Raw genomic sequence first — 27789 nt, 5'->3', positions numbered from 1 at the left:
CAAGGACTTTGTGGGCCTCATGCTCTTCCAGGGAGGAGGGGAGCCGGGAGGAAGCAGAGACAGGACACCTGACCCAAACTGACCAAAGAGGTATTCCATACCACAGCACGTCATGCCCAGGATGTAACTGGGAGTTAGCCGGAAGGACAGGGTGGACTGCAGGGTTGGAGGAGGTATCGGTCGGTGCTTGGTCGGGCTGGGGGGAGCAAGTTATCGGTCGCCTGGTGATGGGGTGTTGTATTCTCTTCCCTTGTTATTTCCTTTATCATTACTATTATTGGTGGTAGCAGTAGTGATTTGTGTTATACCTTAGTTACTAAACTGTTCTTATCTCAACCCGTGGGAGTTGCATTCTTTTTGATTCTCCTCTCCGTCCCTCCAGGAGTAGGGGGAGGGCAAGAAGGGGGGGAGTGGGTAACAAGCTGTCTGGCTGTGGGTTAAACCACGACAGTTCTTTTTGGCGCCCAACGTGGGGCACGAGGGGTTGAGATAACGACAGATCTGACCGTCACAATGATGATTTATTGGATCTCAGAGCTTCAGAATGTTGTAACTTACTTAGAGCCGGTATTTGCTGTGTTAGTGTTTATCAAGTGTGGGGCTTGGGCTAAGGTTCTTGTCTCACTGTACTTTATGGCAATGACTTGTAATACGGGCGAGCTCCAGCAGCAGGGCGGGACGGACGTGGCCGTGGACTGGTCCCTGGCCGTCCGGCTGCTCCTCACCGTCCTGGCCCTCGCCCTCACCTCCGTCTGCGTGAGGCTCTGGGGAGCCGAGGGGGGGCGGCCCCGGGAGCCGGCGGCTGCTGAAGCGGCCCGGGAGAGCGGCCCCGGGGACCAAGCGGGAGCGGGGCTGGAGGCCGGCAGGGAGCGGCTGCCGGTGGAGGAGGTCGGGGCGGTCGAGGAGCGGGAGGAGGCGGCTGCCGAGCAGCGGGAGAAGGCGGCGGAGGAGCCGAGCCCCGCAGAGGAGCCCAGCCCCGCAGCCGAGCCCAGCCCCGCGACGGCCGAGAGCATTCCCCGGAAGCCGCCCGCCGAGACCCAGGAGGATGCAGGAGACCCCGCAGCATTTCCCAGCAAGGCAGAGGAGGAAGAGCTGGACTCAGGAAAAGAGAAGCTGGTGGTGGGAGAGCCGGCAAGCACAGCAGCTACACCAGCCCCAGTGACAAGTACAGCAGCATCGTTTGAGAGTTCTGAAGGTTTTGAATGGCCTTTGGGTACCCTTGGGACCTGCCTGCTGATTGTGATGGTGTTCACTATGTTGGCACACATGCAGAGTGTGTTTTACCCACCACCATTGTGTCTGATCCCAAAATTTAAGCAGAGTCGGGTTTGGGTCTTGTCTGGGGTTAGACAACAATATGGGAGGACCAAGAGGTTTTCCCCAAGGCTGGACAGCCATGAGTGGCAGGGCATGTGGGACAGTATGGGCAAGTATCTAGTCCACTGGGCCCCTCCAGTGCTTTGGAAACATTGGAGATGGAAGGACAATGAATTATTTTGAACCTGGTGGGCCCATGACCCTTAAGGCCAACAGAGCAGAGATGCAACATAGAGATGGACTCATGATCGAGGGGTGGACCTAACAATGGACACTACTGCCCAGGTTATTCATGTGTGTGAACACTGCACACAGCCTCTCCTGCTCTGAAAGACTGTTACAAGAGATGGAGCCTGGCATCATGGACCAGATGGACTCAGCAGCTTTATAGGGACTGGGCCATGCACTACGATGAGAGTGCACTTAGATAAGAGTGAGGGTATATTGAAAATGTGGGATCTGAGCATGACGTGAATGGTATGGAATAAGGGGTGGATAATGTCCTGGGTTTAGCAGTGGCAGTCATTTTTCTCTTTCTTGGTAGCTGGTGCAGGGCTGTGTTTTGACTTTCAGCTGGGAACAAAGCTGAAAAACAATGATGTTTTGGTTTGGCCAAGGACTTTGTGGGCCTCATGCTCTTCCAGGGAGGAGGGGAGCCGGGAGGAAGCAGAGACAGGACACCTGACCCAAACTGACCAAAGAGGTATTCCATACCACAGCACGTCATGCCCAGGATGTAACTGGGAGTTAGCCGGAAGGACTGGGTGGACTGCAGGGTTGGAGGAGGTATGGGTTGGTGCTTGATCGGGCTGGGGGGGGCAAGTTATCGGTCACCTGGTGATGGGGTGTTGTATTCTCTTCCCTTGTTATTTCCTTTATCATTACTATTATTGGTGGTAGCAGTAGTGATTTGTGTTATACCTTAGTTACTAAACTGTTCTTATCTCAACCCGTGGGAGTTGCATTTCTTTTTGATTCTCCTCTCCGTTCCCCCAGGAGTAGGGGGAGGGCAAGAAGGGGGGGAGTGGGTAACAAGCTGTCTGGCTGTGGGTTAAACCACGACACCCTGATGTAGGCTAGAAGCAATGATAGAGCAAAGCCTCCAATCCTCAGCAGCCAACCTTGAAAGCTCTGTCAGTAGGGAGAAAGTAAATATGATAGACCATTAAATGGTCAGCACTCATTTTCATTTTAATGAAGGTTAAAGCTTTTGTTTGCTATGTTCTATGTTAACATGATCATTCTCTCCCATGCCCCAGCTAAGCAGGTTCAGGCCTGAGCTAGAGAGGAACTTAACTGGCCTCACCACTGGCATTGATAAATTATACCTGTGCAAGACACTTTGCAAGATGTTTTTATAATTATATATTAGGAAGAAATTCTTCCCTGTGAGGGTGCTGAGGCCCTGCCACAGGGTGCCCAGAGAAGCTGTGGGTGCCCCATCCCTGGCGGTGTTCAAGGCCAGGTTGGAGGCTTGGAGCAACCTGGTCTAGTGTCCCTGCCCATGGCAGGGGGTGGGAACTGGATAACCTTTAAGGTCTCTTCCAACCCAAACCATTCTATGATGATTCTATGATAATTAAGTAGTTGATTCAAACTTTCCTATGTCTTTTCTTAATTCAAGAATCTATTTTTTTTTCTCTTAACATCTATAACTGGATAAGGAAGGGATAAAAATGGCTGTCTTTTAGATAAGTTGAGTATTTCCCTGCAAGATATGTGCTTACCAAAGCATACAATTTACCTGAGAAATCAGTGTATCACAAGACTGATTGGTTTTAATCACCCACTAAGGGAGAAAGCTCAGACTCAGGAGTCTGATATGCCTTCACTGTTACCTGCTCAGAATCTTCTGTCAAGCCAAACTACATCATCTGAAATATCACAAAAAGCCACAACACATCACAAACCACAAACCTTTTATCTTATGCAGATAGTTAAGAAGCACAGTACCCCCTCAGGAAGCATCCCCTAATATGTATCCTCTTATACTCAATGGCTTTTCCTCAAGATCAAAACTCCTTAAAACTGGGCCTCAGGTATTTCCTAGGCTCAACTTACAGTTTGCTTTACAAGCCAAATTCAGGAAGAAGGAAAAAGTTTGGTTGTATATAACTGAAGATGCAGACATCTACCTAGAAACCCTTCCAACATTTCCCTTCAGTTGTCTAAAATCTCTCTTCCTTAACTGATACAGATTTAAGCATTCCACACCTCAAGAAGTGATGTTTCTGCCTTTCTGTAAATAACATCTATTTTTGCAGGATGCTCTTGCTTAGATGCAAGATGTTCTTGCCACATGAATTCACTTTGGGACACTAGAACTCTACATTGCTGAAATAAGTAATCCACTCTGTCTACCAGAGGTTATTTTCCTACTGTCTCCACACTATCCCTGCAAATTAATACCGTAAGCTTACATAACATAACCTGTGCAGCATCACTTCTCCCCTTACATTAAACAGTTTGAAGAATAAGAAGGATCTCTCCTAACTGGCTCCTGTGGCTGTATAGAATAAACTAAGGGTTCTGTCTTAACTACTTTAACCCTTTGGATTATGTTTACACAGGCTATTTTGCTTTCAAACCTGAACTCTTCTCCCCAGCCTAGCTGGTTTCAACCTCGCTTCACAACAGAGTGCCTGAAACAAGATACAGGATGGTATTAGTTCAGCTTCAGGGCTAAGTACTAACGAATTCAGTGAGGGACTTTGAACAGAGAAGCAGCTTTCCTTTTTTCTGCACCTCTCAATTTCATTTGCCTTTGATTAGATTCAAACCATGGTTTCTGTTAACTAGTAGACTGTAATCAGGATTTGACTGAAAAGGGCCACATAAGTTTTGAGTTCTGTTGCGCAACAGCCCTGTTTTTTGGGAAATCATGTGAAAAAGGGTCTTTAAAGTACTACTGCTGAATGCAAAGGAATCCAATCACCCTATGTTCTACATCTGCAAAGTACAGCCAAAGTTGTAAAAGAATTAGTTATAATTATTTCAAACTTGACTCCCCAGAGAGTTCCTGACTGAGCTTGCAGTGCAAGCACCCTGCTGATTTGCTGTGTATCCTCTATGGTAAAGTTCTCTGACAATTTTTAGAAGGCCAACAGCCACACTGAATGAGAACAAGATCAAAACGCCTCACAGTTTGTAAGGATCTTATGTAAGAAAACAGGCTAAATACAAAATCCTACACTGGATGGGAGCTACAATATTGTATCATTTCAGTGATTTTCTTCTGCTAACAACAAAACAGGAAAAAGAATATATTCTAAGAATTCTTTTCACTAAAGAGCTAGAAGATAATACATCGAAATGGATTAGTGATTTACTCATCACCCTAAAGTTCACAATCTCCATCAGATCACAGCTGAAGACTGTAGACTTTCAACAAAAGGCACCTTTTCAAGCAGTAGTTTTCAAAAGGAGGCAGTTAAGTTTTTCTGCACTTAAAATCTATGTGTAAGGTCAAAATACATTGTAATCGAACACTACTTGGTTCTTCAACATATACAATCCCCCTGTTATTTACCAATAATCTGACATAGTTCCTTATCATGCTCTTGAGTTGTAGGATACCTTGACAAAAAAATATGCTTCACTAACAGGTGTTATATATTCCAAATAGAGTAAGCTAATTTAATCACCTTTAATGTGCACATCTGCAGAATAGTAGAATTTTTAAAGGATGGATACAGAAAACAAGGAAAAGAGATTGAGGATTAGAGGGAACAGAGAAATGAAACTGAGTGATAAAATGAAATGGGGGGGAGGGGGGAATAGAGGATCTAGAGAATGGATGAAAACCTAGGCAGAAAGGGTACTTCACTGGAAGGAAAAGCCTCAAAGCCCAGGAAATCATTACTAATTTGGAAAGGTGGCCACCCAGCCAGCAAAGGTGGTCAATGCATTCCCTGAGGAACAGCGTACACATACACTGCCCCAGTAGCCTCTGCTTCCTGCTTCCTAACATTCTGCTATTCTTACTAATTTCTTCTGACAGTCCTGTATTTGAGTATACCTGAATTCTGTGGGGTTACTCTAGGAATTATTGCCTATGGAAGCTAAACTGAGTAACAGAGAAATGATCTAAATCGATCCTGTGCTATTTAGTCAAGCCACCTTTCACAGCAGAGTTCGAAAAAAGCTGTATCTTACCATATGGGTAAGATATTCTGTATCTTACCATATGGGACAAAAGTATCACATTCAGGAATGAGAGCCAGCTATTTACAAGTTAACTCTATTATTTGCATAATGTATCAACTGATAAAAATCCTATGGGCCTACTCTGCTGACATACATAAAAACCTACAGAAATTATATCAATGCAAAAAACCCCACAGAAGATGACAAAACAGGTAAGACTGCACATCCCTGTGAAAAAAAGTATATTGCACATAAAGCCCAGGGCCTCTGGGTTACAGGTATCTGGAATTTTTCAGATGTTAATGTTTTGGGAGCATTAAAACTGGGGAAAAAAGGAAAATTTAAGCCAAGATAGGGCCCTTAACATTGGAGCAGTGAGAAATCTGGTAATAGAGCACACCTGCATTTATTCATAACTCATTCACAAACTGTTACCCATCTGCCATGCAAATTTTATGGGATGAAGTTATGTCTCAAAGAAGTACTAGTGAAAAATTACATTCAGTTCAACAGGATTCGCTGGTATTTATGCCTATGGCAGGTGGCTGGAATTAGATGTCCCTTCCAACCTAAACCATTGCAGGATGTTTATAATTTCTGCTTTACAGTCCACAGTTAACTTTTACTGCAACAATTCTTTTCCTCTCTGAAGGGGGGAAATGTATTTATTTTATTTTTTCAGCATTTCTCCTTAGGCAATTTTTCAGGATTAGCTTATCCATTTTGTATGTAACGTCTAAGGGCTGTATAGCAACTCACTCAGTTCTTTTTACACGAATAGTGCCAAGAAATGATGCATATTCACATTATTTGAACCAACATCATTCACTTCAGTCTTATTTTTAAATTAATTTCTCAGTCTGTTAAAACTAATACTGAAACCATAGTAGCTGTTTCTGTTCATAACACCAGATTTCCCCTTTCTCCTGATGTCAGCCTCAACGTACCTGCGGTTTAAAAGAACCATTTATTTCACTGCCTGACAGACAATTTTGTTTTGCGAACTTGCAGGCCTGAAGAACACAGTGAAGTGATTTAAGGATGTACAAAAGCAATGGTTCATCAATGATATTTTCCAGTTGACATCAAACAGAGTTTCTAGTGGTGTAACGTTTTATAAAGATAAAAATCTTCTAACCTAGCACTAAATAGCTTGACTCAGTTCCATAAAAACGGCATGAAATGAGCAGTCTCCATAACAGCATTAATGAGAGAAGCTCAGTAGCCACCTGAGACCAGACTGACATCATGAAAGTGTCTGCATTTCAAACAAAGAAAAACACAAAATGCCACCTCTTCTGCAACACAGGACATTGCTATGGCTTCACCTTTAGCTGAAGTGTCATTTGCTACCAGGATCTCAGCTCTAACCAGCCAACAGTTGGTCAGTAAACCTGCAGTGAGCACAAGACAGGTTTCAGGCTGCATTCAAGGAAAAACAGGAGGAGGAGGTGCAACATTTTGTTCACTAGGTTTGTAATTCAATGCAGGAAATAAGGTGTTTAGATTCGTAGTTATCTTTTCTTCTCTCACGCCAAGCACCACATTTGGTATTACAGTTTTCCTAAGGCTGTCTCTCCAAATCCAAACCAGATCACAGCCACATCCTGACCTTAACTCTGTTACTAGTCTAGCTATAATACATGTATTATTTCAGTCCCAACAGTGAAATTATATTAAGATGAATAATTCCTAAGCAACAGAAACAGGAAAATCTGAAGAAAGTTTCTCAAACATGAAACCCAGATTACTCCTATCAACATAAACCAAGGATTGATATACATCCAGCTCTCAGTACACCCCATAAGACAGGCACTGAACTGTTTTAGTGTTTAGCAAATTAAGACTCAGGTTTTGGATGCTGTTGCTTTCAAATGAGTTGTCTCTGATCCACTAAAATCCATTATGCTGTCTAATAAGCAATTTCTAAGGACTGTTTAGAGCAATAATTTCTTCATGATCTAAAAACTAACACACAGAAATTGCCCATGAGATGTCATCTGGTTGTAGAAAAACTACAGTGAGGACTGCTAAGAAAGCATTGAAGTACTTACCACACCGAAAGCTGAAACCCCTGTTCAGTACACAAGCACCAAAGGGAGACGGAACTAATCATGAAAGTTCATTTCTAATAACAAAAAGGCTATATAACTGTAAAGAAAAATAACCCATGAGTATTTCATACCAAGGATATGTTGTACAGAGGTTATGCTGCTTCAGTATGAGATGAAGAACTAGTAAACACTAATTCAGCCCATGTATTTCTCCTGTCTGCAATCCTCAAATTGGAGGCTTCTTACTCTGTATTTGCAGGTTTTCTTTTGATCCAAAACTTGCTTAAAGATGGAGCCTACAAATCATTTTAATTTAGTTTTATGACACCTCATTTGGTCCAAAAAGATTTAGAACCAAAAGACCTATTGTGCTGTACGACCTTTTTTTTCCCCTGTGTTAGCAATTTCCTTTTCAGTGGGATTTTCTAATTTTATTAAGGAAGTGAAGATAAAAGCAATACTTCTTTTCCCAAGGAAAAAAGAATTTATCAGCTGCAGGCAAACCCATTACACTTCTGTTCAAAAAGCTGCTTGTCTTATACCTCGAAATCTTCTAACTGGGATTTCATCAGGAGAAAAAAAAAAAAAAAGTGGCCTGTGACAGCCCCAAAAAATGCTGCTGGGATTTTTCACGTTCTTGTACATTTGGGCAATATTTTTGGCAAATGGAATACTTACTTTTGTAACTGAACAATTTTATTTCTTTTTTTAATACACGGAAGCTATCTTTATGCCTTGGTAACTACAAGCATTTCCTTTACTGTACTGAACAGTATCTGGATTTAAGTTTGGTTTAGGTTAAAAACCTGACCCAAGAAAACTTTGCATTTTAGTACAAATGTATTTTTTGTCTATTTTGTCTTGTCAAAGTTATTAATTGAGAAATCTATTAGCAGATGACACATGATGAATAACTGCAGCTCTCTTTTTGTGGATTATAAAACTATTATGGGATGTTATGTTAATGTCTTTTAGGAAAACAGCCTGTGCAGTTTGCTGTTTAACTTTGTCTCTATTTGCATCAAGTCAGTTCTCTGGCCTGCAAAACCTGTTAGGAAGGGAAAGAAAAACCAACCCAAAACTCAAATCTACCATACTTACTATCAATAACTTTGGTGACACCATTCAGGAATTCCATAGACTCAAAATAAAATCACAGTCCTTTTTCTCCTTTCAGAATATAGCCTCTTAATCCAAATAATATCAGAGAAGTTAAAATTTAGTCCATCTGGCAAATGTTTCCCTCTTTTTGCATAAACATGCATATCACAGAGAAAAAATGTTCAATTTAAGGTTTCTTACATAATTAAAGTGTAAAAAATCATCATAGGAATATGGTTATTCATAATAATGTCCTTCTTGTCATGTATTACATTTCCATAAAGCAAGATTTAGCAAAATCAATTGTGTTATAAGCAGCCAGTAAGCACAGTTAACTGTCTAGAAGGATTACAAAATAGGAATTCTTGTAATAGGGACAATTACGTTCCAACAGTCTCGCCACCAGCTGGAGACAAAATGTCAAGGAAACATGAACAAGGATGCAGGGGAAAAGATGTGACAGCTTCTCAGAAATAGTGAGGCAAGAATTCCATGGCTACTACAAATAAAATAGCCTGTCCAGAATAATGCAGTACTACAGGTACCGTTTCCTCTGTGTACATCTACAACCTGTAGAATACTTTCTTTTTTAATGCCCTAGTTAAAAGTTGTGTTGTATAGGAAGGACAAAAAATACCCACTAGAGTATATGATGACTTTTTACACAAGGATAATTAATCATCACATTTCATTAACAAATGATCAAGTGCTTGCAAGCTGCCCACATTCTTTTTCAGCTAGTTTGCATATTTCATAATGGTGGAATAACATTTTAAAAAGTTTGAATAGGCACTTACTGGAATTACAGTTAATCCTGATACAGTCTAGATGGGGAAGAATAGATGAAAAATGAAAATTTATCCTTCAAGGTAATAGCTGCAGACATCCAATAAAATCACAGTCCACCCTTCCGGGGACAGACACATGCAAATATGGCCACTCCATATCATCAGTCTTTACATACTGTTAGAACCCAGATATACTGCGATAAAACTTGATAAACGACAAATAGGGTAAAGATGGCCAATTTCAAACAAAGCTACATGGTGACAAATCTAAGTGCAAAAATCAGGATAAAATGTCAAAGATGCTTAACTGAGGCAGGCTGCAGCTTTCTCCCCATCTGTGAAAGAACAGGTAATTTCTCTCAGTGTAACTAGAAAGTGCTCCGTCACAATGGGTCCTAGAGCAAGCCAGGCCACAATCAGACATCTTGGACAACTTGTGTATAGTATACCTCAAAGGCTGATCTTCCAAACCTATGTAGTAATACAAAGCTCATCACCCGGGCCTATAAATGAGGTTTTGAGCAGATATATTTTCTTATTGTATAGACTTAAGGAATGAACAGTGACTACATTTAAAACTGTTAATATACAGGAAATAATGACTTATTTCTAGGTACTGCTTAACTAGAGAATCCTGATCACTTTCAGGTTATTCCCCTGCTTGGAAAAAAGAAAAAAAAGGAAAGAAAAAGGAAAAAAAGAAAAGGGGGAGGGGGCTGCTGGAGGAGGAATCAATATTGTTTGGGCACAGATTTACTTATTTCTTTGAACTACAGAAGCAGGCAAAACACTGACAGAGGGTGGGAGTTACTATATAAAGAGAATGACCTGATCTATACCAGCACCCTCTACCGGGCTACCTTCACTTATTACAGTAAAAAAATACTCTATGCCATGCTGCTTGGTTTGTAGAGCTACTCCTGGCTTACACCTTTGAGGAACATATATACCATCAAACCTAGATTTTGTTTCCATATAGCTGAGTTTGTCATGTGTCGTCAACCGCATCAGAAAAGTGGTGGCAAACAGCCAGGGACCAGGACCTGCACATTCCCTTTTACAGAAAGTGCTCCTGCAGGACTGGGATTCAGAGCCATCACCCGTGGGAGCCTGGCTCGGGCTCAGCACTCCGGGGTCTGGAAGAGAGGAGTCAACGTGGAAACCCTGCACTGCTTCTCCCTTCCCAGATGTAAACACCGGGACAGTAGTTCAGTGAGAAACACTTTCAAGGAATGGAGAATTAGGTGATTATTTCCTCACCTTCCTTTCTGGAAACCACTTTACCTGCAATTAGGACAAATTACCTAATTCCCTGTAAAACCAAAATTCCATGTTGGGAATGACTGCATGGAGTGTGTATTTTCCTGAGTGTATTTCTTTTCTCTTTTAGGTCCTGACTGGGACTTCAAGCACAGAAGAAGTGCTTTTATTTACTTACAATTTTCTTCTTTAACTAAAGAAAACCCACAATCTAGCATTTTGACCATCATATTTCAGAGTAGGAAATCAATTTTTGGTATGGTGGTTTTGGGGGGTATTTTTTTTCTGTAAAAGGGTTTGTGCCTCCTGTGTTCACACGGCTGTTTGCTGAGGGCCGCAGTCTTTGGGCATTGAAGGGTTGTGTTATCGTTCGATACTACAAAAACACCACTACAGAATTGTTTAAGAAAGAGGAGATGGATTTACTGTAGATTTGACACCTAAAAAGAGGAGACCAAGAAATCCATCAGTGGGAATATCTAATGACAACATCTGCAGTTTTAAAACTAGAAATTCTTCCCTGTGAGGGTTGTGAGGGACTGGCACTGGGTGCCCAGATAAGCTGCGGCTGCCCCATCCCTGGCAGTGTTCAAGGCCAGTCTGGATATGGCTCGGAGCAATCTGGTCTAGTGGAAGGTGTTCCTGCCTATGGCAGGAATTTGGAACTAGATGAGCTTTAAGACCCCTTCCAAGCCAAATCACTCCATGATTCTTTGGTACGTTTGCATTTTGTACATTAACTGGTGGAAGTTAAACTGAACTGACCTACACATGTTGTTCCTACTTGCACATTTAAAAAGTGGAAGTGCTCCTGTGAAGAAGTTGCAGAGGGAGACCAACCTTCCACAATGAAGCACAATGATTTAGCTCCAATATACCACTGATGAACCAATCTCCTCTTTTTAGAATACACAACAGTACAAAAATATTGTGATGATTATGTTAAACTATATAAAGAACACAAAAATGCAAAAGAAAACAAATGAAAGTATAATAATGGGCATGTATTTGTGTGTGTATGTACATACACAAACGTTGCATCGACATGTGCTTATATATCATTTCAGTTTACTCTGAATGTTAAAACAGGCTGTTTCAGAAATGTTTGCAAGCAAAAAGAAAAATGTAAAGAAAATGTTAATTTCTTGGAGCAAGAATTTGTTACCTAGGTTGACCGTTAGCTTAACTCGTCCTGCATCCAACTCTAAGCGAAGGGTATCAGCAGATTCCCTAGATGTAGTTGCCATTAAAATGCCATAAGCTCGCTGGGACCTGAACCGTAAAGAAACATCTTCGGCCTCTGTATGCATCACAACAGGGAGCTGTATTTTCATAAACATACTTCCATCATAGCTCAAAATTGTTGCCTCTGCAAACATGAAGGAGAAAACCATTTATTAAAGAATTATATTTACAGAAACTGCCCAAAGAGAACGCAATAAATGTACCTTCACTTGGTATGACACAGAAAAATTATGTGCTACGTGTCACTGTTACTGGGAAACATAAGCAAAGTTGTCTGGGGTTTGTTAGGTTCTGGTTTGGGTTTTATTTCATGGGGGTTTGGGTTTGGTTTTGTTTTTTGGGGGGGTTGGTTCTATTTGTTTTTTGTGGCTTTTAAGTGCATTATTCTGGTGCTTTTCAAAGACTCTGAATTGCTCTTTAATGCACGAGCCAGTCATATAGGCATCTTCAAGCAGACGGGTAAAAGCACACGCGAAAAAAATGCTTGCAAGGCTAGGCCTGTACTGCTCAAAATAGGTCAAAGTCAGTAAAAGATACTCAGACCAAGTTTATAGCTTATTAAAAGGTCCTATCTGACCATCATCCACCAAGATAATTACCTTAGGGTACTTTGAAGGGTTGGAACCAGATGATCTTTAAGGTCCCTTCCAACCCAAACCATTCTGTAACTCTATGATTCTATTAGTATTGCTACTACCAGTTACACTGACCATCCAGTTAGCAAAAAGGCACGTGAAATGGGTAACTACCCCTAGCATGGTGTAGAGGGAGCACAGATTGTTTCATGACCACCATGACTGCAGTACAGTAGAATCAAAAACACCCATATAAACATGACAGCCTCAATGTTAGGATTGAGCCTGGACTTGGCACACTGAGGGCAGGATCTTCAAACTCCTGAGATAAGCAAGTAACTGTCGGTTTCAGACATCATAGGAAACCCCCACAGTGAGCAGTTCTGGCATCTAGCATAGAGTGGTCACAGCCTGTTAGACCCCAGAGCAACCAGCCACAAGTCTTCTCTTCCCAGCCTCCAAGGTGGCAACAAGCAGTTACCAGCAAATTAGCAGGAAGACTGGATTTCTGTTCCTAGAAAGCAAAGGACACATCTATTTCCTAAATGTACTAAGTAGTACTTTTTTTGCAGGAGGATGAAGCATTGCAGCCAGTTAATCAACACAGCCTTTGGAACTGGGTCTCAGGCTCACTGACAGTGGCACATCATGGTGGAAGAAGCAGCGACAAGCAGCATCCTCTATCCCAAGCTAAGAGTCAGTAGGCTCCCCAGTAACATATAAAACTAACCATACTACATAACTAAAATCACTACATCAAAGGTAAACCATAGTATCAGAACATGCCTGCTTTATGGACATCACCTGATTGTTCACCTACCACTAATTCACTTCTTCCATGTGTCTTCTACATTCTTAAACTCACCCAAAACCTCTCAATCTTAGAAAGCGTTGAAGTATTAAGTGAGGTCTAAACAGGATACTATGGAATCTTTCTTAGAAAAACAGCCAATCCTGAGGGCACCTCAACTCACTGAAAATAATACCAGTTACTTGCCCAAATGAGCAACAAGCAGGAAGACAGCAGAGAACACCTATGGACAGCTTCTGTATACTTGAATCTGCTGCAGTATCTTAGAGATATCTAACAGCAAAGGTGTATTGTGGTCCTACATGCAATAATATTCTCCAGGCCTGATACCCTCACACTATCATTAACCAGTATCACAACTAAAACAGCATTTTTTTTCCTTTTAAACACCAACACTTTACGACAGCTTGTCAAAACCTTTTTCATTCCCTATCTTGTATACTGTTAAAGATTAATCAGCTCTTCAAGGCTTCCAGCCTACATGGTCTATGGAAGGACAAGATGTTCCACTGTAACTCTGTGAGCATAATGGAGACAAAAATGATAGATGGTACATTCATTAATAATTCCAGCCTTCCTCAACACAAATTTGAAGAAAACAGGGAATACTGACGTGAAAATCATTAGATGTAAGATGTTAGAAGAACACATTCACAGGTTTGATGATTTCTAACCATGCAGGTAATAATGTTTTCTGCATGTTTCTAAAGTGAAATTTTTTTCAGTGAAGGAGGCTGAATACTTAATTCTTACCAGCCTCATAAGAGAATTTAAATCCATGAGGTTTCAGTGGGAGGCAATTAGGCTTTGTTCAGTTTTGGGTTGTGGTTTGTTGGTTTTTGTTTTGAATTGGGTTGGGTTTTGGTTGGGGGGGGGGGTGTCAGGGTTTTGGGTTGTTTTGGTTTGTAGTGTTTTGTTTTGGGTTTTTGTTTTTGTTGGTTTGGTTTGGTTCTGCTTGTGGTTTTGGGTTTTTTTGTGGTTATTTTGGGTTGCAGTTGTTTTGTTGTTTTTGGGGGGGAGGGGGGGTTGAAGGGGGAGAGCCAGGGCTTATAATTCATTCCTACATCTAGCTGATTAGTCTGTGCATTAAAACCTCCCAAGACTTTTCCCAAGGTAAACATGATTTAGGCAATCAAATGAGTCCACGCTAATGTGAGAGAAAACAAAAGGTATTTTATACTGCCTATTAAAAAAGACACATTAATACTATTCAAGGGATTTATAAACTAGGCAAATTCAGAGTCTGTAGGATGAACAATATTCAGTAACTCTATACAGGTCTGTTGCTAAATGATTAAATTACAATAATGTAAAACAAAGCTGTCAGAGTCAGCACAGGTGCTGCTTGCTGGCTTTCCTACTATTATTCAGTTACAAAAAAAGGAGAGAGGGAACTTTCTCAATTTAATCAGAGATGACCTGTGAGTATTTAATGTCACAGTGAACAGACCTGATGTGATTAGATACTCAATCCTCCTAAGCCATCCTGCGCCAGTCATTTTGGAAACAGATGTTCCAAGAACAGACCAAGGAGACTGAGCGGAAGATCAAATGACTTTAACAGCTTTGGGGCAAGGAGAAAACCCCCTCATGTCAACTAGCTTCTATCACTATGGAAAGCACCAAGTCACAGGCTTTCTAAATACAAAGGTATCACAGGAGAAAAAACCAACAAAACAACATCACAAACAAACCCCTGTATAACTGGCAGGAAGTAGGGATGAATTGATCAAAGACAACTCAGCAATGATAAGAGCCATAACCAAAGATTTGAGACACTAAATATTCCTAAAATAAAATACACAAGTGTGCTCACTTTACTCATTTGAAATGAATCTGCTGATACAAGTGTTGTTAGGAAAACTTTTTGTTGTTAAACCATGAATAAGTGACTGCTACATTAAGAAGGCTGTATGGTATTTTGTCAATATTGCGATCCTCTCTCAGGATGGCAAGCTGGATTTTGCCATGTGAATCATCTATTCAACTCAGCATCTCTTCCACTTGGCTCAGCATTGCTCTGAGCTCTGCAATTTCCATGTTCTGCTGGTCAGAAGCTACCTAGCAGTACATGTACAAGACCTCTGTCAGCACAAGGAGTTCCCTCTTACGTGGTGCCTGTCTTGTAATTTTTTGCAGCGATGCCTTACTAATCTATCATTGTGTTTGGTGAAATACAATAATGGAAGAAAAACAGCAGGAAAATAACAGTTTAAGATGAAATAAAAAGAGCTTGATTTTACTTTTTTTAAACTAGAGATTGTATCAGTTATTTGATGGAAATTTTTCCAGCAGTTTAAGATTTCTCAAAATGCCATGAGCTTTTTCCTGCAGTTACTTCAGTTGTGCAGAATGGACTGTTACTTTGCAAGGCCTGGTCAGCAAGATGGTGATCCAAATGAGGAGAGGCAGTAACACCACCAACGCAAACCTTGCACGAACAGCTTGGCTAAAAGCATGTATTAATTTTTTGCCTCTAACTTTTACTTAGCTTTTTTGCTTTGGACCAACTAAATTTGAAGCGATACAGGTCTCATCTTTCTTTGAGATCCTCACTGTTAACTGTTGTCACGTAAGTGTTGGCAGAAGGTCTATTTTCTCTTGCTTAGCTTCCTCTTAATTATTAGATGACATGCTAATAGACTGTAAGTTTAGCTCAGAATGTGCTATTCATTAAAGAAATCAGAGTTTCCACAGCAGGGATTAATAATTTTACTACCACTTCAGTGTTGGAAGCATAGCATTGAAAAGAAAAAGAGCAGAAAATCCTCACAAAACTTCACTGGCAATTTTCTGTGGCAGCAAATCAGTGCATGCACTTATTAACAAGGAATAAACAGCAAGATGTAATTCAGAGACTGATAAAAATATTGTATAGATTCTTTCTTTGATATTTTTACAAACCTGATAATTAAAGCCCATTGCTGCTTTTGTGCTAAAAACCAACCAAGCAAAACCCCAGCAAACCAAAAACTGAAGAGTTTGGTTCCCCTCTCCATGTTTTCCTTCCATTTTTTTTCTGATTAAAATCTCCAGGGCTGGATACTCTTCCTTCCTGTATATAAACTACCTCCATCAGCGCTGTGTCTATCACTAAGGACACACAACTAATGCTTATACAAGGGGATTCAGGACCTTAATTTTCACTTGGGCTGGGTTTGCCTAGATTGCTGAAGGGACTAAAGCACCTAATACTTCAGACAGTCTCCTACATCAGTTTCTACCCTCAGAAATGCTCAGATGCATGTTTATAGGGAGAAACAATTTTCTGAACAGATGCTTTTCTTCAATTCATGGCTAATTTAAAGTAGTATGGAGTAGCCATCTGAATTTCAATGATATTCCTTATCAGTTTTGCAGTCAAGTTTGTATTGTTTTTAACAACAGGCTGCTTGATAGGTATAGATGCTTACTCCATGTATTTTAACAAATAAAATAGGTTCTTGTTTCCTCTGGACCCCTTGTGGTGCCTCTGAAGTCCCAAAGACAGAATAACCAATTTTTTCCTGCTTTTTCAGTTTCAAAGTGTCTGCAACAATACAAGGACCGTGTTGAAGCCCACAGAACCATTTTTAAAGCATGAAATTACCCTCTGTTCCTGCTGTCTCCCACACAAACTTTGCCCAGAAGGTGACAGAGGATATAGTCCAAAGCCATGCCAAAAGTATGGGATCAATCTGGATGATGAGTAATCAAGTGTTCAGGTTTGCTTTGTGACACTTTTCATTTACCAGCAGCTACACCAGTCCATCCAGGCCCAAAGCTACAGCCTTGGTGAACCACGAGCAACCTTTCCATCCATCTGATGGAATAAATTCTTTATATGCAATTAATTCCTACATAATAAGTAAACAGAAGCCAAAATGATTCCTCCCAATTTCTACACTGGTATTACTTCAGGAATGAGGTCCTAAGACACACTGTAAAGGTGCTAAAACTTTTAACCCACAAAAGCAGTAAGTTAAGTCAGAGATGAAATTACTATAATATTCTGAACACAGGATTCTTCTACCATCTAATATCACATCACTTGTATTTATTTTTCTAATTTTAAAGCATCCAGTGAATGCAAGGAATAAAAGTTCTATTCCTTTATTTAATGTGTATGTGTGTGTGCATGTACAACATGGACATACATACACAAATTATGAATAAATACGTTTTCCCCTTCAAAATGTCACTTTGATAAATCTTTGCCTGCCTACTTTTTCTTCTCATTGTTTGATGAATTTACTCCTGTGCATTATTTGCAGCCATCCAAACATGTACGCCTGCAAAAGGCTGTGCAGAGGCAATCATATGCTGTGATCCACAACTAAAGTAAGATAAAGACAAATTATATTGCTGTGACATCTGTCTGTCCATCTGCTGTGGTTTCCGTAATGCACTAAAGCCAATCTACAGATTATACTGATGTTTAACCTTACTGAAAATCAAGAATAACATCAAGAATAACTTGCAACAGGATAAAAAGCACATGGATAGAAATAAACCCACTAAGTGTACTGAAATTAAAATAGAACTGAGTTGTCTTTCATGTGTTTTGTGCAATGATAACCTGACTAAAATTATTTCAGATCCTGTGTTGTACATCCACATATAGGACATTAGTACTCCTATTGTAGGGGAAGTAGCATGAAAAATAGAGGATGGTGCTAAAAAGTAGCTACATGCTTTTGTTTACTAAAAATACCTTAATCACTTACAGTCCAGTTTAATCTCCAATATTTTAGTCTTTTTATTTATTGCTCTCTCTTCTTTGTGAAACTGTATTGTTTGTTGAAAAGAACATGTTCCTATTTTATGTAAATTAGTTTGAACAACTAGAATCGCATTGCTTATGACACCAAATACAAAAGTGTATCAGTGACTTCATATGGGTAGCAGCTGTAACTACTTTGTGTGGTAGGATGCCAACAGAATCATCACTTTCAGAATCCCGAAAGCTATAGTCTTATTAATGCGTGACCATTTGGGAGATTAATATTCCTAAAAAGACATCTCCTTTCAGTGTAGTTTCCTCTGGAGAGGGAAGCCCAAGAGCAGGAAATTATCCCATAATGTCTGAACTACTGTACATAGATCTGTTGGACAAGAAGCAAATACCACTGTAGAGAAACCAATACCGCCAGCACAGTATCACACCGCTCCCACTGGGAGAATACACTGGGAAAATCAAGCTCTGCAGTGGAAGGTGGTTGAAAATAAAGTATGGAAAATAAAAAAGACAAAGGTTTCTATATAAAATATTACCACCTGCCAACTATATTTATGAAACAGGCTATGATGAAGCCTGCTTTGAAGTTCTTTGCAGATGTGCGTGGTTTTCTTTTTAACACACGTTTCCTAGCTCCCAAATGGAAAGAAAGCAAACCCTATTTCTGCCATCTGTAATAGCAGACATTTGCCACAGGGTGGTACACCAGACATGTTTAACTGAAGGCTCTGGTAATGCATCAGACAGCTCAGTTATGCCCTCTGCCAGCTTCACTCCACCACTAACAGAACAATCTGGAGATCTCAGAATAACTGCCCATGAGCCAAAGGCATTTCTATATTAAAGAAAAAAAAAAAAAGAGAAATCAGAAAAAACAAAAGAAACAGAGAATCAACGTGCAAATGCCAATAACATGATGGTATTCATTCTACATAAATGCACATTTATTTATGTACAACTTCAGAAATTAAGACCTGATGTATGTTTTAGAACACATTTTTGTTTCATCTTACTAACCAGAACAATGAATCAAACTAGATGGAAAGAACTAACATTCCCAGCCAATAAACTTCAGGTTTAGATTTCAGCTTGAAGGGAAACTATACTATGTCAGTTGTGAGAAGGAAAAAATATGACTCTGGGCACTGAAACATTTTCTATTCCAATGAGAATAAAAACAAACACCTAAGATGCTAACTAATGTATTTTATTGTTTTCCTACTTATATTGAAGTATTTCATAAGCGTACTCTGTAATTTTAAGCAAATTACAGTTTTCTTCCTGTGAACTAACATCAACATCTATCTTCCCGGCCCCAATCAATCTTTTCAATTAAATAAATGGGGTTTATCAATTTTACACTTACCTTTTCTAGGCAAGAGGGCACAGTGATACAAAGTAAGTAGAATCTGTCTCCTTGAGTACTATGATCATCAAAAAAAAGAAATGTAGATTCCTACACTGACTCTTTTACTTAGACTCATGGTTGAAGTTGTGGCCATGAATTTAAGGGATACTGGGGACTGCAAAAGTAAGTTTAATTACACAGTGGTATTGGCATAAATAGACAGAGAACAAGACTTCAGTGTGAAAGTGGAATGTGACCATTTAGTAATGCCATAATAATTGAAATTGCTTTCATAAAGCTTTTCAGAAGTCAGCAATGTGTGATGAGACACAAAAGGAGACATTTTCTAACAGACATTCATTAGTACTGCCTCTTCGTCATAGTCAACTAAGACTTCTTCATGCATCTTAGAAATGCCGGCAAGATCTTTCCTCTAGAGTTACATATTTCACCCTAGAGCAGGTCTCCATCTCAGGAAAAGTTAATGATATTTTACCGGTTTTAATCATTGTGAAGGATTTGATAATATAGAAATGCAGCCATTGCATGGAACCTACCTCTTTCACATGATCTGCCAAGGTATCCTGTACCAGAGCAGTCACAAACATATCTGTTCCACCCATCCCTGCATACACCATTGTTTTTACAGGGGTTGCTAAGGCAAGGTTTTGCAGTTTCTCTCGAGCATGAGGGTTTTACTCCAGCTGTACTTTGAATTTCAGCCATCTGTCGGATATCTTTGCTTTGACCATCAATAAATAAATCTCTTATGCAGCCAACGTATCCATAATTGAGAAGTGCTGTCCACACTTCTGTTGGGAAGACGAGGCCTGCTTTATTTTCTGGTAAGCCTCCAAGATACAAGTCATCATCCAAATCAAGGATTTCACTTTCCCCTGGTGCAGTATAAGGTGTACGTAGTGTGTTCACAGATATGGTCCCTGAGAAGAAAACACAACAAAATGCATGATTTTCAAGACATTTAAAATATTTTGGTACTGCTGTTATTAATCTACATGCCACATCAGCTGCTGGCAAGTATCTACAGATGAAACACAGATATTCTATTGGTACAGTTACACAGTAGTAGATAAACTTCATTATTTTAATTTCACTGTAAAGAAATACTGTCAGGAAGCGCATGATGTAAGAACATTGATGCACAATACCGCATGGTCACAATGCAAGTCAAAAATCTCCTTACCCATCCTGTAAGGGGAATGCATTTCAGAGTTATTTTCAGAAATAGCCTGCTTGTGCAACAACCACCACAAAAATCTCTTCACAACCTCATCTGTGCTTCAAAGCATTAGGCTGAAGCTGCATTGATAGGCTGCAATCTGGGAGACAAATCTTTGTCTTTGGTTTGGATCCAAAGACACAGTATTTTAAAAGACTCTTGCCCCTTTCACTGGGCTTTGGATAATACTTTCTCTAAGTGCAGAAGGAAAATACTCTCATCAGCTGCCAGACAGGCAATCATTAAGAAGATAGTGATGTGCTCCTAGGAGGGAAATCAATGCCTCTGACACTTACCTTGAAATGTGTACATGTTAAAAAGAGAGGGAGAGAGGATGTGTATAAAGCCTCAGGAAGTCAGATGCGGGTTTTTTTCCATTTAAGTTTAAAAAGTGAACAAACAAAATTAAACCTAAAATAAAGTTTTGTGTCTACAAAGTGTCTGAACAAAGAAACTGCAATCAACGCTAAAGATGCTCTTTGTTAGACTTTTTAAAAGTAACCCGATTTTTCAAATTTGAATAGGCAGAGATACAGAAGATGCTTATGGCAACCAAACTGCATTTTATTCACTAAGTAAATCACTTGAAAGAATCACAAAGGCCTTCACAGAAGCAACTCCTTACCATTCTATACGGGTGCAAAAGTGAGGAAAACAAATCAAAGTATTATACACAGGTCACCGGATTATTATAATGTAGCAGCCACATTATACAACACTGTAATCCACTAGACTCACTATTGAAAGTGTACTAATGGTGTCAAGACACTGAAGAATCACATTTACCACAATGTATTTATCACACATACGTAAAACTAACATAATTCATTATTTTCCCTGTAAGGATGACACAGATTCCAGAAGATAACACTGATTATCAAAAATACTGCCACTGTGATGGGGGTGGTGTACAAGAGTTAAGAAATTCAGAACTTTTATAGTATATATACTAAAACATGAGCTTTAAGCAAACAGAGGTAGGTCAAGAAAAGATTATTCTCTTACTTGGATCCGTCCTAAAATTTAGGTTTCTCTTAGCAATGAAGTCCTGCGGGAGCTAGACACTCTGCTTGTTCTTTTGTTGGTTCCACGGGTTAACTTCAACAGTATGGACAGAATGAATATCTGAACAGTTCAGACCTTTAGAACAAACTCCTTGGGGTAGAGGTCTTGGGAGGTCCAACTCCCATGTGAGACTTGAGATGTATGGATTTTACAAGGGCTGGATACTACCTACAAACAGTCTCCCTACTATCAGAATAAATGTAAAGAAAAATCAAAGTCTTCCATAATGTTTGTGCATTTTTAAGCATGTTTGAGGACATGGTCAGCTCTTCTCATGTATTATCAGAAAAGTTTCTATGTCAGTTGAACAATCACACAGATGTGAACTTCCAGTCTTAACTAAGAAATACGCATGCTGAACCAAGATTATTTTTCTCCCAGGCCTCCACCTGTTTAAAATTGATATGACTAGTATATTTTGCTAACTAAATATGTGTTGCTGCTCACATTCTTGAAGCATGGCATTCATAAAGAACACCTGCTACAGATTTGACCTTACGCATCACAGAAGCATAAACATTTTGAGGTTTGACTTTATTCATCAGCTACCTCAAAGAATGACTGCTGGGAAATGACCTCTTCAATCAAGATAGTTCAGAGAGCATCCTAGGTATCAAGAAGGACTGCTTACAGGCAACAGGTAATTTCTCCTTTTAAAAATTAAAGATGCTGTAAATATAAATCACACTTGTGCTCACAATATTTCTTACTGCTACTGTTGCTTTCTCCCATCTGCTGCTGCATAGGCTTATATAGGACCAAATGCTTTAAATCTATGTTCAGACAGAACGTGCACCCACACAAGTTAACTTAGCTGCAGCGCACGCTTTGCACAGTGCTGTTTTCTGCTAGACAAAGACATTTCTGTTTTCAAGCTATCCATAATGCTAGAAGACAGAGTGTTCCATTTCTATTAAAAAAAAAAATAAAAATGAACTGACTAGTCTTGATGGCTGTCAATGCACAGGAAAAGGCAGGAAATCCCAGCCAGTGTAGCTGCAGCATTAAGATGGTATTCCAAATGGAAGTTTTGCAAGCACAGAAGGCTGAGGAAGGTGAATCATAAAGGGAACGGTATCGCCACTACACTCTGGTGACTGACTTATAGTTAGGTGATAGATTGAAGCAGGAAAAATTCTTCAGTATGTCAAAAGATTACTATGGAGAGAGCTTAAGCGCCATTTTGAATAGATATCAACAACTTTATAAAGAAAAGAACTTTTCCACTCCACAAGAAATGACATCACATGAAATACTCCTTGGGAGAAGCCCTCTGAAATCTTAATGTAATTGCAACACCTGATGAAGGAGGTGATTCTGCCCCTTTATTCTGCTCTCGTGAGACCTCACTTGGAGTGTTGTGTACAGTTCTGGTGTCCTCAACATAAAAAGGACATGGATCTGTTGGAACAAGTGCAGAGGAGGGCCACGAGAATGATCAGGGGGCTGGAGCACCTCCCATATGAAGACTGGCTGAGAAAGTTGCGACTGTTCAGCCTGGAGAAGAGAAGGCTGCGTGGAGACCTCATAGCAGCCTTCCAGTATCTGAAGGGGGCCTATAGGGATGCTGGGGAGGGACTCTTCATTAGGGACTGTAGTGGTAGGACAAGGGGTAATGGGTTAAAACTTAAACAGGGGAGGTTTAGATTGGATATAAGGAGGAAATTCTTTCCTGTTAGGGTGGTGAGGCACTGGAATGGGTTGCCCAAGGAGGTTGTGAATGCTCCATCCCTGGCAGTGTTCAAGGCCAGGTTGGACGAGGCCTTGGGTGATGCAGTTTAGAGCGAGGTGTCCCTGCCCATGGCAGGGGGTTGGAACTTGATGATCTTAAGGTCCTTTCGAACCCTAACTATTCTATGATTCTATGACTATAGGTAGAAAAACATAACAGGCAGCAACTCCTCTGTGAATCCTTTTCATGTTTTAGAAGGCCATGGAATCCCTGTCACCCCTCTGGACTATCTCCAATTTACTGCTGGACATATTTATGACACTTCGACTGATCTACACACTCTGCGTATTACCCTTAGCCAAATAACTCTATGTTAGCTATTAGTTATTCAGTCCTTTCTGTTAAGAACTACACTGAGTTAAATAGTACTTGCAGAAGACTCAAAGCCTTAATAACTCACTCTGGCTCAGCTGTTATGTAAGAGCTTGAACAAAACATTACAGCACACTGTTTAGAACAAGAATTATGGCTATAATACAAATAGGCTTTACAACAGAAAAGCCATGCCTGGGCACCAAATGTTTCATACTACCAGTTATCAAGTTAACCTAGTTTCTTGCTGCACTTTTAACAGTAGCCACGCAACCATCACTGCTGTTGGTATTCAAATTACCTTTTATGTATCTCTGATATGTAATAAAAACTTTAATTGCAAATTGCTTTGCAAAAGCAGTTGAAAAAAAAAATCCAAGAAAAATAAGGGGGAATAAAAGATGAATTCCTAAATACATCAAAATCCTATTTTCTCTGGGAATTATAGGCAGATTAAAAAGAATTGCTCTCTCAAATCACCAGTGTGCTGCAATCCATTTGGCTGTTCCTACTTACAAATGTGAAGAGACATCACTTTCCAGAGAAGCAGGAAGAAAGGAAGCTAATGAAGCATACAAATGTCTTATGTGGCCAGCACTGGAAAAGGATAATAATTTGCTCTGTAAAGATAATGTAACATCAACCCTTCTCACACCAGAATTGTCAAGAGGGAAAAGAATGAGACGCATCTCATTTTACAAAATAACCTGAAGATAACAGAATATGATGAGGAAACAAAAGATTCTAAGATCATCGGCCTCTCAATGGCAAGAGAAAACTCTAGCCTTAAATTGTAACATCTCTGTGTCAAGAACTGTCCTTTCAGTTACATCCTTGCATATTATCTAGCATAAGAGCGCCCATAACCAGAGGAGCAGCTACACTGTTTCTTTGAAAAGAGCAATACTGAAGCAATAATGTTTGCTGGGAAACAAGTAGCTTCCTAGCAAAGATTTTTTAATAGTTAAAGTAGGAAATATTGTCTGTATTTCTTCCAGAAAAAGAAAGAAATGGGAAAGAAGTGACAGCATTTGATTTGTCCAGCACGAAAGAAAAAAAAAGGGAAGACAAAGGGCAAAGTGTGGGGTGATTTATTTAGTCTGGGAATTCATGATCTAGCTTCAGACTCTAAAACCAGGTAGTATTTCTTATCTCCAGAAACTGGACATAAATTTAGGGATCCTAAAATGACCTATGGTGGTATGATTCTACCATATTCCAAGTGAGAACGAAGTGAAAGCTAAACATGCAGAAGCATCTTTCTGTACTGGTGGAAGAGTTTGAGAAAGACTAAAGAAATTAAGATTTTCAGCAAGAATTACTAACTTAAAGGATAGCTGATTAGAAGGCACTAACACTTGCCCTGGAAGAATTTTCCTTAAGATCCAGTATAAATTCAACACCTCAAATATGGAGACTATTAACAGTTGTTGAAATAGGAACATGTAAATCTGGCAGTTCTTACAAGGCTGAAAAGACGGGGGAAGCAGCATAGAGAAGTGTGCTGGTAAAAAAAACCCTGCAACAATAATGCATGTAACAGATACTGACAAAGCACTACATACAGTGAGATAATGATGATAGTTAAGCTCTAATTACATACTCTAATTTCTGGTATTTAAGTTGAAACTCTAACTGCAGTTCAGTATTTCCATGACTTCTCAGCCCTAAAGCACTACCTACCTATGAATACATTCTGATACACTGTTTTACTCTGCCATAGACAATTGAGAATGACAGTAAGTGTTTCCTCTCTGACTTCCCTGTGTAATGGTTACTTCCAAAGGATGAACAGTGGTTTAGCTTGAAAACACTTGGAAGGTTATCCTTGAATATGGTGAACAATTTAACAACTTTAAACAATCTTAAGTCTCAAAAGAGTTATCAAAACTAAATTTGCTCTGTTACAAGAAACTGTTACAGTGAGCAAAGACTGTTACGGCTGCTTTACAGTTGGTTTTATTTCGGATTTGGTTTGGATTTTTTTCCAATTCTTTTACTGCATATTTGGCAGTACTGCTAAAAGCCAAAAGACAACCATTTCCCTTAAGCATGAGTCAATGAGCCTCTCCAATCATGTTCAGCATTTAAGCAATTTACTTTCACGTAAGTGTGTGTAAGAATTTACAATGTATTTCAAAACCTCGTCTCAATTCTGATCAGTTGAAACTGAAGACTGTAACAAGGGCTGCTACAACTATCCTGATCTCTACGCTTAACTTATGTAGCCTATTTAGTTGCTTTTTGTGCATGTGAAACATTTGCTTATTAACAGTGAAAACTCAGAGCAAGGTATTCTAAATACACTTTATATCTTCATAGAATCAACTAGGCTGGAAAAGGCCTTTAGGTCAAGTCCAACTGTTCCCTCAGCACTGCCAAGGCCACCACTAAACTATGTCACTAAGGGCCTTGTCTACACAGTTTGTGAAGCCTTCCGGGGACGGTGATTCCACCACTGCCCTGGGCAGCCTGTTCCAACTCCTGATCACCCTTTCAAGGAAGAAACTGTTCCTAATATTCAGTCTAAATCTCTCAGTGCAGCTTGAAGCTGTTTCCTCTAGACCTGCCACTTGTTACCTGAGAGAAAAGACCAACAATACCTATGTTGTGTGCTAAAGCAAAATGTAATACCTGTGATGAGGACTGTGAACACGGTATGCAGCCCACGGCCAAGACAGGACACACAAGAAGCATTTCTGAAGCAGGAATTCAGAATGAGCACAAATACTGGAAGGGAAACTGAGCTCATGAGAGGACACAGTGGTTCGTGCCAGGTTGTGTACTCTGCTGTATACTTAGCAAAAAAGACAGAGAACATGCTGAGGACCGTGTCCACTTTCCTCACTGCATACATAGCAAGAAGATTGACCATGAAGAAATGAAAGATTTCATTTAAATATGAAATCTTTCTTTACTTAACTCTGGGAAATAGGATCTCACGAGTTCCTTCTCAAAGATCTGCCTTTTAGGTAACATAGCACTCAAAGAAGGTTTTACAGGTGGAATGGATGGGATTTGAGGGTGAAAAACTTCTGTAATGGGTCAAAAGTTCCTATAATACAAAAACCCCTACAATTCTATGATAGGTCCAAAGTTCATTCAGTAAGACACCATCTTCTCCCTCTTCTTTGTATCCCCCAAACTCTGAGGGAATCTGCAGAATTACTAGTGAATATGGCCTGGACAAGTACAATTTAAAAATGCGCTCCCTTTCCTTACGCATCTCCCACCACAGATCCAGATGGGCATTGGCAAAGGCAGTAGTTTAGAGCGGATGCTCCCTGTGACTGAGAGTCAAAGAGAGCAAAGAATGAAAAATAAATTGAGTACTTGGCTGATTCAGCTAATACAAAAGTCAAGAAAATTAGCAAAGCTCCTTGAGAAATGTCACAGCTTTCTATTATCTGAGGGCACCACTCTGCATTGCATTTGAAGGGTGGGTGCAAGAAATTGCTAGACAACAAATTTCACTTTAAAACAAACAAGAAAAGAAAACCCAATCCCGACTAAAATTGAGCTATTTATTAACAGGAAAACCTTTTCATTTATACTTGTAAGTAGGTATTTTGTCAACAGCAACACGAAAGGCACAGAAAAGTCATTACTTTTCCTAATGCAAGGTATATTCATTCTCTTACAGGAAATTCTAAAGATGAGCAAGTGAGAAGTGATCACGTTCACATGATTTTCAGAATGTTTCGTTTTGGCTAGCGAAAATAAATGAGACAGCTTCCTGGAATAATAAATTGGATTTTATTATTCATGGCAAAAGGCGTAACAGACCAACATGCAAAAGTAATGAAGAAATAATCTAAACATTACACATCAGTACTTCCTGTTCCGATCCAAGGAAACAGGAACATACAGCTCATTGTTTATTTCAATGGTGAGGCAGTCATTCCACTAGGTTAAATCCCGCGGTTTAAGAGACTACTCAGCCAACATTCTCATTACGAAAACTGACACCATTGCCACTGATAGTGGTACTCCCACTGTGAATAATTACTGTATGTATCAAATAAAACACAGAAAATCTTTGATGTCTGATTCAGTTTTCACCTTAAAAAAAAAAAGG

General features: G+C 39.8%; 1 protein-coding gene across 28 annotated transcripts in view; it reads right to left on the bottom strand.

Annotated features, from left to right (window-relative positions):
• The window catches only part of NRXN1 (neurexin 1), a 678625-nt gene that overhangs the window by 392162 nt on the left and 258674 nt on the right, over positions 1 to 27789 (bottom strand). For 19 of the 28 annotated variants that reach the window (XM_061353676.1, XM_061353687.1, XM_061353697.1 and 16 more), the window contains 3 exons: positions 19920 to 20303; positions 11832 to 12035; positions 9416 to 9442 (listed from right to left, as the gene is read on the bottom strand). In XM_061353676.1, the coding sequence (XP_061209660.1) occupies positions 9416 to 9442; positions 11832 to 12035; positions 19920 to 20303 (615 nt within the window). The remainder of the gene's footprint in view (positions 1 to 9415; positions 9443 to 11831; positions 12036 to 19919; positions 20304 to 27789) is intronic. The other 9 variants (XM_061353746.1, XM_061353779.1, XM_061353847.1 and 6 more) reach the window with 1 other exon arrangement.

This window comes from Neopsephotus bourkii, unplaced genomic scaffold (assembly GCF_033783945.1).
Source record: "Neopsephotus bourkii isolate Nb327-2 ecotype Australia unplaced genomic scaffold, CSIRO-AGI_Nbou_v1 NB_71, whole genome shotgun sequence".
NCBI classification, from domain to species: domain Eukaryota; kingdom Metazoa; phylum Chordata; class Aves; order Psittaciformes; family Psittacidae; genus Neopsephotus; species Neopsephotus bourkii.
This window is presented reverse-complemented; position numbering and strand designations above follow the sequence as displayed.